Source organism: Denticeps clupeoides, chromosome 15 (genome assembly GCF_900700375.1).
Source record: "Denticeps clupeoides chromosome 15, fDenClu1.1, whole genome shotgun sequence".
Taxonomy (NCBI): domain Eukaryota; kingdom Metazoa; phylum Chordata; class Actinopteri; order Clupeiformes; family Denticipitidae; genus Denticeps; species Denticeps clupeoides.
In genome coordinates this window covers 4192770-4205029 of record NC_041721.1, presented here as the reverse complement: position 1 = coordinate 4205029, position 12260 = coordinate 4192770, and the positions used below count along the sequence as shown (strand labels likewise).

General features: G+C 44.9%; 1 protein-coding gene across 2 annotated transcripts in view; it reads left to right on the top strand.

Moving 5' to 3' along the window:
• Positions 1-12260, top strand: part of grm8a (glutamate receptor, metabotropic 8a) — a 135831-nt gene that overhangs the window by 92122 nt on the left and 31449 nt on the right. For both annotated transcript variants that reach the window (XM_028954865.1, XM_028954866.1), the window contains exon 7: positions 7057-7257. In XM_028954865.1, the coding sequence (XP_028810698.1) occupies positions 7057-7257 (201 nt within the window). The remainder of the gene's footprint in view (positions 1-7056; positions 7258-12260) is intronic.

The following is a 12260-nucleotide window of genomic DNA, read 5'->3' as shown; positions in this document are numbered from 1 at the left end:
TTCTCTCCTCTCCCATCCTCTCCTTTCCCCTCCCCTCCTGTCCTTTCCTCTCCTCTCCCCTCCCCTCCCCTTCTCTCCTCTCCCCTCCCTTCCCTTCCCCTCCCCTTCTCTCCTCTTCTCTCCTCTCCTCTCCCCTTCTATCCTCTCCTCTTTTTTCCTCTTCTCTTCTCTCCTCTCCCATCCTCTCCTTTCCCCTCCCCTCCTGTCCTTTCCTCTCCTCTCCCCTCCCCTTCTCTCCTCTGCTCTCCCTCTCCTCTGCTCTCCTCTCCCCTTCTCTCCTCTCCCCTCCTCTCCCTCCCCTTCTCTCCTCTGCTCTACTCTCCCCGCACCTCCTCTCCCCTTCTCTCCTCTCATCTCCCCTTCTCTCCTCTCCTCTCCTCTTTTCTCCCCTCCCCTCCTCTCCTCTCCTCTCCTCTCCTCACCTCACCTTTCCTCTTTTCTCTCCTCCTCTCCTCTTCTATTTTCTCCTCTCCCCTCCTCTCCCCTCCTCTCCCCTTCTCTCCTCTTTTCTCCCCTCCTCTCCTCTTCTATTTTCTCCTCTCCCCTCCTCTCCCCTTCTCTCCTCTTTTCTCCCCTCCTCTCCTCTTCTGTTTTCTCCCCTCCTCCCCTCTTCTGTTTTCTCCTCTCCCCTTCTCTCCTCTCCTCTCCTCTCGCTACCCTCCCTCGCACCTCCCTCCCTTCTCTCCTATCATATTCCCCTCTCTCCTATGTTATCCCCTCCTGTCTCCTCCCTCCGCCTAACCTTTCCTCTTTCTCCCTCCTTCTCCTTGTGTGTGAAGCGCATACATGGCTCTTTATTTTGTATGATGAGGTGACGCAGTGGTGGCTGGTGGTGGCACCTCCAGGGCTGTGACCTCACACTTCTGTCTCAGCAACTCCTGAAGAGCTCAGAGGAGGGTGTGCGTGGGGTGACCAGACTAGTATTTGTATTGTGTTTGTGTGTATTTGTTCATTGATAGTGTGTGTGTGTATGTTTTTTGTCTATGATACATTATGTGTGTGTGTGTGAGAGTGTGTGTGTGTGTGATTTTTATCTGTAGCACATCAGTGTTGTATAAAGTGGGTTTACTTTATAATTTGTGAGCATTGTATTTTTTATGCGTGTGCTCTTGTCTGTGTTTTACTGTGTGTGTGTTTTATAATGTGATCTTGCCTCGGTCTGTGCAGTTTGTTTAGTGTGTGTTGTATATCCCTGGCAGCTCCGCCCAAAGCCGTTAAATTGGAGTAGGTTGTGAGGTGGCAAGGGCCCCGCCCTGTCACCCCGTGTCCCTCATGGCCGGCTGCTCCGGGGACATGGAGTAGGTTGGGGACGGAGTCTCGGCTTATTTTTTACCATGATGCCCCTGCGGGACTGGTCTGATTTTTACCAGAAGGATGAGTCCAGAAGGGAAGCTTTCTGGCCAGACATTTTCATCTTGTGATGAAGTTTAGATGAAGCTGCGCTGCTTGCTCTTCAAAGCGAATGGAGAAGCACATGGAGACGACTGGCAAGTCAAAGACAGGAAAATGGAAAAGGTAAAATGGGCGGAGGTATTCCACGTGCAGCCCCGCCCTTATTTGCCTGCCCTGCTCTTGATTATTCATTCCTGTCCTGCGCAAACTGAACTTTTTTTTTTAGTGAAGTGATTGTCACATGTGATACACAGCACACAGTGCATACAGTGAAATTTGTCCTCTGCATTTATCCCATCACCCTGAGTGAGCAGTGACCAGCCATGACCGGCGCCCGGGGAGCAGTGTGTGGGGACGGTGCTTTGCTCAGTGGCACCTCAGTGGCACCTTGGCGGATCGGGATTCGAACCGGCAAACTTCTGATTACGGGGCTGCTTCCTTAACCACTAGGCCACCACTGCCCTAACTGCCATCGCCACCATTTTCACTTCAGTAATTCAAATGGGAGATGGTCTCCAATTCACACCCCACTTCACAGATGGTCCTCAAGGCAAACAATTTCCTCCTCGGCTGCCACTGTGGGCCACGCCTCACTCATCATCACTTCATCGCTCACGCCTGCAGCCGGGTTCTTCGAGAAACATACTGGAATCTATACCCTTGATAAAGTGTTAATAAAAACTCATCATCGGCTTGTGTGTAACAAAATTACAGTTAAATATGATCTGCTGAAGTCATGACCATAAAACACTATAATAAACTGCAGTGATTTTTAAAGAGATGCAGCTTCAGAGTGAATAATGTCACCTCCTAAGAGATTCCTGATCAAAACTCACTGTGATGTGATTATTATTAATATTCTGTCAGATTTTTATTCCATAACCCAAGTTGACATGTTAATGTGTTAGGTGCTGTCATGTGTTGCCATGTCTTTATTTATTTCTCTGAAGCACTGAAAGCTCCTCTTGGCTGTGGACCATGATGGCTGTGGACCAAATCTGCACTGTGTTGATGTTGAAAGTGAAAGTGAAGCGATTGTCATTGTGAAACACTGCAGCACAGCATACGGTGACACCACAAAATGTGTCCTCTGCTTTTAACCATCACCCTTGGTGAGCAGTGGGCAGCCATGACAGGCGCTCGGGGAGCAGCGTGTGGGGACGGTGATTTGCTCAGCAGCACCTCAGTGGCACCTTGGCGGATTGGGATTTGTATCAGCAACCTTCTGGTTTTAATTTTTTATTCTTTATCTTATAACATTCTCACAAAATGACAAAGTGTTTGAGAAAATTGCACATACATCAACAAACTCCAGAAAGTTCTATTCATTTTGGCAATTTGATTATTTAGGTTTTATTTGACAGACAGAAAATCTTATAAAATCACTGGATCTATAAAATTTACTGGTCATGCATTTTTGCGTTTATTTGGAGAAATTAAATTAGTTCATTTTGTCATGAGAAATTTGATCCTGAGTGTTACAGACAGGAAGTTTTTGAATCAGACAAAGAGTAAAAGTTGCCACCTAATTACTGTGGATGCAAAAAAAAAATCATAGTAAAATTCATATTCGTACAAGAAAGCCAAGCTTTTTTAAATCCATGAGAAAACTGTTTTCTTTTCAGCCTAACACAATCTAGGCCCAAAATACATTCAAACAACCTATCATTACACAACAATTATTAGACAAAATCATTCTAGTCATTTAGAAAATGAATCATCAACTAGCTTGCAGAACTGAATTTTTGCTCTTTAGATGCTCTTTATGTTGTGAAATATATTGATATTTTGTTCTTAATGTTTGAAAAATGTGTATTTTGGCAAGACAATCATGTCTGTTCTACTTCTGAACCCTTACCTACAATTAGAAACCAAATGGTGGCCTGTTGAGCCGGTTCTAATGGAATCGTAAAAAAAATGCTACATGCACTAATTAACTCATTCGCAAAAAAAATTATAAAAAATCGAATGATTTAAGTGATCATATCGGCTTCAGTTGACTGCTACATTAGAGTCCAGCTGGCTGACATCGAGTGAGATGAATGGCAAAAAAATTATGAATAATACTGAATAAAATGAATAATATCTGGCAATCGCGTGCTCTATAATATGTCCTTATCAACATTAATGAACACACTGACGATGTATGCCATAATTAGCTGCTTATTGTACATAATTAGCTGTAATTTAGCCTAATCTAAGTGGCTTGTTTGTCGTGAGTATAATAAGTAAAAGTCCTTAACTCACGTGTGCGGTACCGTGTGTGGACCGGTGCCAGCACCTGAGACGATGACAGGCGGGGGGTCGCTGCTGAAATATTGGGGTCAGTGTAATGAGAAGCTGTTATGTAAATATATTCGCTGTTCCTCTCCACACCCCCACCCCAGTTGTTTCAGGAAAGCTTTCTGCCCTTAATTATTCCACAGTTTATCTCATTTGCATATTTAAACGCAACAGAGCCCCGCTGCTTAACAGACAGAGGGAAGGCAGCCGAGTCCTTGGCGTCGGGGAGGGGGGAATTCAATTTAGTCCCTAATTGACATTTAATTGAGACGCTTGTTCAAACCATTAAGCTGTCTGTCATCCGTCCACTCATCAATCAGGCAATCAGTCAGAGACGAAAGCCCGCCCCCCCAACACTCCCACCACTCCCAAGCCAAAAAAGGGGGAGGAGCCTCTGTTGAAACATCATCAGTGACTGTGCGGAGACTCCCAGCTAATTAGTGCTTTTGGGTTTTTTTGGTTGTGCAGTTTTGTCTGTCTGAGAAATATGAGGAGAGACCGTCTGATCATACCAACCGGCTTCAGCAATAACAGATGAAACTGAGATGAAATCATTTCATTTCCTTTTTTGTTTATGGGAGCAGACAACATTCATTAAATGGTCTGAAGATTCAGAAAAAGAAAACAAAGATCATGTTGCATAATGCAGCTGAGATGGAAGGCGCTGCCATGACTGTATTCATGAGCATGGGGACTGTTTCTATTCCGCGCTACAATCGCACTGTCCCACTGAGACCTGCTTACCGAGCGCAGGCATTATCATCGGCGCATGAAAACGTGCTACAACAAATGATGCAACGTACAGAAATACAGATCCTCCCCGAGCAGATTCCCGCTCCTGCACGCTTCTCCAGCGCCACAAAGCCCTAAATGTTCTTGTGTCCAGGGAGCGACAGCAGACGAACCCAGTCAGCACAATCCTGACCGCTATTGGATGGGTCTGCTGACAGCGGCGCGTTTTGGGATGACGGTTTTTAGAGTCGCACAAAGTCTCTTCAAACTCACGCAATGACAATCAACAATCAAGCTAGCGCCTGGGGACAGGCTAGGAAGTATACCATCATCTTGAATGCATCTTAAGTAGTCAGCTGGCCTTTCACTCCAGATGATGAGATGGAGTAGTTTAAAGAGTTTGTCCCGTACAGTTTAACATGAACCCCACAGACTGTGCAATGGCAAAGAAGAGAGATTTAATATTTGAGAGAGAGAGAGAGAGAGATATCAAAAAGTGTGATACGAAGAACAAGATGAACAGTATAATAAAATAAATGTATGTGTGTCACGACTACGGACTTATGGGGGAAGGAAGCGCAGAGGTCTGACATGTTTGGAACGGGTTTTTATTATTAAATAAATAATAAAGACAAATTAACAATGGCGTGGTGGCCGAAAACAATTTAACTTAAATAAAGAACATAAACTAACCCGTAGGCGTGTGGCGATTGCCGGAACTCAAATTACAAACACGCACACTGGTGCCAAATGAAGTTTACGAAAATGCCGGAGACCTGGAAGGGGCGGAAATATCCGGCATTTATGCGCCGTCAGGATTAGCCACCGGTGTTGAGCACAGCTGCCGTCAATCCTGACAATGTGTGGATATATTTATGAGATAGGATAAAGATGCAATACATTTTTAAAAAGTTAGAATTTTATGAGTTCATCTTTAAGATGCAATGTTTATTTTTTTTTATCATAATAATATTACATAATTATTTCTGAGTTCTGAGGCCTCTCCTCCGATCTATAACCAGTTTACAATGTAATCAAAGACCAATTAATGTTCTCTATTCCATGCAGGGCCAGGGAGAACACCCACTCAGAAACCATTCATAATTTACACAATACAGCACTGGCCTTGACGCTAGATACTGGGACACAAGTTCTTTAGCAGAGTTTATGAAATTTGCTCCAAATTGCAATTATGCACGTCAACCAACTTTATTCTGTTTCCTTATCTGTGTTCTGAGTGTTTTTGCCTTTTTCTTGAATTAAAGTGAACTAGATGCTGATATGATATGATATGACTCGATATAATTAATGATAGCATATGATAGCATTTTACGTTATTTAAAATAAATATACAGTACAGGCCAAAGGTTTGGACACACCTTCTCATTCAATGTGTTTTCTTTATTTTCATGACCATTTACGTTGGTAGATTCTCACTGAAGGCATCAAAACTATGAATGAACACATGTGGAGTTCTGTACTTAACAAAAAAAGGTGAAATAACTGAAAACATGTTTTATATTCTAGTTTCTTTGCTCTGATTACTGCTTTGCACACTCTTGGCATTCTCTCGATGAGCTTCAAGAGGTCGTCACCTGAAATGGTTCTCCAACAGTCTTGAAGGAGTTCCCAGAGGTGTTTAGAACTTGTTGGGGTCCAGCTCACCCCAAACCATCTGGATTGGGTTCAGGTCCGGTGACTGTGGAGTCCAGGTCTCCACTTTTTGTTAAGTACATAACTCCACATGTGTTCATTCATAGTCATAGTCATAAATCGTCATGAAAATAAAGAAAACACATTGAATGAGAAGGTGTGTCCAATCTTTTGGTCTGGACTGTAGATGTAAAGTCGAAAGATGACAGAACGTAATGTTTATTTTTAATCATTTGAAAGCGAGTGTCTTATGTCACTAGAGATTTTGACATTAGTCAATACACACTGTCTGTCTCCCTTTCTAGCACAATAGTGCTATGACTCATTTATTACTGAGTCCTGCAAGGTACTGTGCATCATGGGAGATTCCGGGTCAAAAGCCGAGCGCCGCTCTGTTCTAAGGGCAACAAATGCATCAGTTTCGCTCGAGGCCGGGCTGCGCGGGAAGCTGCACTCAGAGCGAATTGAATTTCATTCACGGGAGCCAATTAATTTGCCGCTGACGCTCATATTGATCGGGCCCTCGCGGGTTCTGCTAATTCACTTTGCACAGGCGCGTTGTTTTTATTCGGCTATTGTTGCCTCGAAGGCTGCACACAATGACGGCATTGAAAAAAAGGCCCAATACGCGCATCCTTCAGCGGTCACAAAAAAAGAGTGGCCATTGAATGGAGCCGTGATGACTGTCTGCAGGAGGTGGACGTCTGAAGGATGCAGGAACATTTCCAGCTTCTCGCCAAATGATTATCACGTCTCTGATGTTGGAAAAAGCCTGATTAGCTAATTAAGCTAATGACTGGGTTTCACGTTTCAGCTTCCATATTAAACAGCTTTCCGCTTCTAATGGAAATATGGAAATTATTAATGCTGTATTGCTATACCCAGCTGTGAGAAACGCATGAGAAACTTTCTCTCTAGTTTTAATTTGCATTGGTTAATTGCGTGCGTGCTGTGTTTTGATCTAAAGGGGTCGTGTTAACGTGTCGTCCTGCACAGGTCTGGAGAAGGTGGGCCGTGACTCCGCCTATGAGCAGGAGGGGAAGGTGCAGTTCGTGATGGACGCCGTGTACGCCATGGCCCACGCCCTGCACCGTATGCACAAGGACCTCTGCTTTGGGTATCCGGGCCTCTGCCCGCGCATGAGCAGCATCAACGGGAAAGAGCTACTGGGATACATCCGCTCGGTCAACTTCAACGGTGAGTCACCTGACCTAGGACCTAAGCGCCTTATTTAGAAAAAATTCATTCAAAAAGTTAAATATTTCATGTTATGTCTAATGAATATGGCATATATATACCTTTTGGATTTTAATTATTTGAGATTCCCAAGATATTTAACCTGCACAGACCTGAGCTCCTCGCTCTGCCATTGAGGCTCGACCCTGAATCTCTCAGCTCGACGCATCGCTCTCACTGTGTTTATCCTCGAGTGGTCGATTTCAGTTGTGCCTGAATCGCGTCCGTAGGTTAAAAGAGCGATGCTCACCAGCTCCTTTGCACACTCCGCAATTGGGTTCACCTGCATCCCAAACATTACTGTTCATCGGCGCCAAATCCCTTCACGGCCGTGATGTACATTGTTTCAGGAAAATTGATTGATTAATGTCACAATTACATGTTTTTTTTTTCAAATTTGAAATTGTCCATTAAGCATTATTTTGTTATTTAGACATAGATATGATGATAGTGTCATAGAGAACTGTATCACTTTAAATGTCTGTTTTCTGATATTAACACCCTGCACCCCAGTATTTCACAAATTCAAGCAGGATCAGTTAGAAAATATTTGATCTCAGGCGGGTGGAAGTGTCTTGTCTCATCTCTTCTTGTCTCCAGCACTGAATTGACGTGTGGAGGCCAAACTCATTCCCTGAACGTACTTATGTTTTTATAGAAAAAGGTGTGTATGTAGTCCAACAGTCAATGCTGATGGACTGAACAGAAAACCCTGACCTGCCGCACAGAATCGCTGCTTTTCATTGCTGAAATCAGCATTTTTTTTTTTTTTTTTACATTTCACATAAACTGTGCAGGCTACACTTTTCACAGGCAAAGTCTCTTACTTTGGCATGAAGTCTTAATGGAAAGTAATTTCCTGTCTCATCAACTGTTCATAAACACAAAGGTGTGTGTGTGTGCAGTTCTGTTACGGATATCAGTTTTATCAACGTCCAAAAAAGGGACCAGTCTCTCTGGATAAAAGACAGAAAACTTGGAAAAGTTGAGAAAGTTTCCAGGTTAACCTCAGGTTTTAAATTTTTAAAAATTGGTAAGCACTGACTGTGTTCCTGAGCCTAACATGATCGCTCTTTGGAATGTTCTCACACCGAGCCGAGAGAACAGGGATCCTCGGGTTCCACTTTGTAGCCAAAGGACCTGAAATGGAAAAAAACGAAATGCCGTGTCCAGAACTTCCAGCTTCAGACCCCAGAACCAATTCTCCCCAGGAATCCCAGATTCGAAGCTCCTTGTCTGCTGCGCGACGCGAGTCCGGGTCCCGGGCCGGTTCATGTTCCGGGATCCGTTGTTCCAGCCGTGTGCTGACTCAGCACTTTCACTCTCCAGGGTCCAAGCACAACGTTCCTCTGCTGAGGATCTTTATTGTGTGACATGCATCAATTTTTAGAAGGAAAAAAATGTAAATTGTCCTCATTTTAATTCCAATGTCCAGGACCCTTTAAATCCTGCCAAGTCCCATGTGCTTTAGTCAAGGAAATTTGCCAAGATGCAAATCTGTGCATCCTCAGCATTTCCCCCCAAAATCCTATGCATGTGGAGTTCTGTACTTAACAAAAAAGGTCCTGATTACTGCTCTGATAACTGCTTTGCACACTCATTCTCTCGATGAGCCTCAAGAGGTTGTCACCTGAAATGCTTTTCCAACAGTCTTGAAGGAGTTCCCAGAGGTGTTTAGAACTTGTTGGTCCAGCTCACCCCAAACCATCTGGATTGGGTTCAGGTCCGGTGACTGTGGAGGCCAGGTCTCCACTTTTTGTTAAGAACATAACTCCACATGTGTTCATTCATAGTTGTGATGCCTTCAGTGAGAATCTACCAACGTAAATGGTCATGAAAATAAAGAAAACACATTGAATGAGAAGGTGTGTCCAAAATTTTGGCCTGTACTGTGTGTGTGTGTGTGTGTGTGTGTGTGTGTGTGTGTATATATATATACACACACACACCTTTTAAAATTTCTTGTTAGACAGACACTTGCTAGACTGATTGATTGGCATGATCCTCCATCTCTGAAGAACCTGAATGGGAAGGACCCCATGACTTTGAGAAGTCCTGGCTTTGAGAAGCTGGATGCTGTGATGGTCAGGAGGGCGGTGGGGCAGGCAGGTGGGCTGCACGGTGCTCAGTTTCGTTTACACTGCGGCACGGCGTTGTGTTTCATGCCGCTCGATTTTTACATTTGACGCATCCGCAGGCGCTCGCTCGGACTGGAGAGACGTTTCGGTCTCCAGCGGCAGCAGGTTGAGGGGTCTGCAGCTCTCCCACTCATTAGCCCCATTCCATTCGTAGCACCTATTATGGAATTGTGGAGTTGGAAGCCCCCCGTGGTCCCGGGGAGGGGGGTCTATAATCCAAACAACGCTGCTTACAGATGATAGGCCAGACCGTGCAACACGCCCACGCCGCTGAACCAAAATCAATCTGCAGCCTTAAGTGCTGATGGAGGAAGAAGCCGATGGTGAGATCCCACGGCGCCTCGCCGCCGCCCTCTTCCAGCTGCCTTCCTCCTCTCTGGGCGGGGTCGGGTGGTAGAACGCTTCTCACCAGCGTGAGGTCGGCCGTCTCAGGACGGCTCGGCGCACCGGTGCTGCCGACTCGCGGGCGGATCGCAGCAGAAGGAAAACTGCTGACCGAGTCGAACGCTGCACACACACCTGAACAGCCCCCGCTACCAGCATCGACTCTCTAATGAACACACACACACACACACACACGCACAGAAGATCTATAGTGAATATGTGAGACCTGAATAACACTAGGGTTAATGGTTTATTTATGCATTTTGTGACATTTTAAAGTTTTGACTTGGCTATTAGACCTGGCCAAATTGAGATATGAATATTTTATGTTATCGTCTAGTGCCAGTACATTGAAAGTGATAGTACAAATACTCATTTCTTTTTAAAATGACTTTATGAATGAGTTGTTCCACTGCATAATTCATTAATACGGTGAGAAGCGATGAACGGTGATGCGTGACTACCAGTGTTCAGTAGATCATACTTGACCGGCGCGAAGCGCAGCACTGTATGCTGAGCATGGGGCATGTCTGCTACTGCAAGGCCTCAGTATTTACATAAACGCATCAATGAAAACAAGAAATCTCCTCAACGCTACACTTTGCGACAAGGCTGGAGAACAACGACGTGTTTAACTCACCGTGGAGCAGAACTAGATTCCAGACAGGAAATAACAGCGCCACTTACAGGTTTGGAGGGGGGTTAAAACAGCATTCGGGCCGTTCTCTGCATTCTCTGCAAGTAGTTTAGAAACCAAAAACTTGTTTTAGAGTAAAGGGTCCTTGTGTGGACGCGGCCTTAGCCAATCAGAACAAATGTTGCAACGCAACATTGTAGCGTTAGGCTTTCAATAGGAACTTTAACTACAATACTACTTCTATAACTACTTCTGATATTTCTAGTTACCGGTTAGATGCTGTTTCATCCCACAGTGATTTCATCCCCGTCTGATTGGTCGAGGACTGCTCTGGGACGATTGTTTAGAAGGGCACGTGCAAGGTCTGTGTGTTACGGGAACGATTTCTCGCTCGCTGCAATCGCGCTCCATCAGGACTAAGTGCCGTGTACCAAAATGAAGCATTACGCGTCTAACAGCGCAATTTTAACCTCTCTCCTCTGCTCCGGCGCCCCTTGAAGCTGTTCCCTTCTGACTAATGGTCCCTCAGAGCGATGCACAACCCGGAGCCGTTGACCGTACAAATCTCACATGAGGCCGGAAGCCATTAGCCGCGTCGCCGCTTTCCGCTCGCTCAGTCCGTTAGCTTATCAAAGCATCCCCAAAAATGGCCTTTCCCAGCACCCGTCCGTTATAGAAAACGACACGATGCGCTTTCATGTACTGCTTTACGCCACCGATACTTGAAAAGACACTTCATTTTTTTACGGCGGTGCGGCAATTTGGGACACGTGCGCGCCCGACCCGCGTCAGCCAGAAAGAGGCTTTATTCCGAAGAGCCGACCATTTACCAACCTTCTTTCACGGCGGGAAGAAAAGACGGCACCGCTGGCTGCACGCGGCTCTCGCATGTGTTGGTTTTTCGTCTCACCTGGCCTTATTGCCTGGGTGTGTTTGAGACCCAATTGCACCGGTGAGAAATGGGATGGTAAACAAGACGCCCCCACCTTTACACTTGCGAACAGTCAGCATGGCCACATCTTCGTTTCATTTGAATCCATTTAAAGGGTCAATTGGTAATTACTCTTGAAGTGGCTTGATTTTACCAACTGGAGAATTTATACTTTTGCCCAACTGTATCACGCAGACTCATAATATGCATCTCTTTTTAAACATGTATTCCAATAAAAATCACAAAATAAAAACATTCACAAAACTCTAAACCACCATCAATGGGAAATCCATAGACAGAGACAAATGAGACCCATGAGACAGGTTTGCATAAAATACTAGCAAACATGACGTCAAAAGGTCATGGGGCAGAGCAGGGTGGGGCTGAAGCATATACAGTAGATCTCTTTGACACAAGAATCAAACAATTCATAGTTTCTCCAGAAATTTGGCACCTACAAAACTCAATTAAATCAAAAGTTTTGAAGTTTTGTGAGATTATTTAACATTAATAGGAGTTCCCCTAGCCTGTCTATGGTCCTGCTGTGGCTAGAAATGGTGATAAGTCTAAATAGTGCTTTGGCCATTCTGCTTCACCGTTCAGAAAGCAGCTGCTCAGACAGTCGGATCTGGAGTTTGTTGCCTCTGGAATTTGTTTTTCATGCTTTGCGAAAAAGAACGTTTCTAAACCACTAACCTAAAGCATTATCTCCACTGACTGTCATGGCTTCCAAACGTACGCAGCATGGCCGTTGCTTGGTGTTAGGATCTAAAAATGTATTTTTTTAGTTGCGCTGACGTCATTTTGCCTGAATACCTGTGCACTTCTATAGTCCGCTCTCCATCTCCTCCCGCCTCTCTCCTCCTCATTGGCG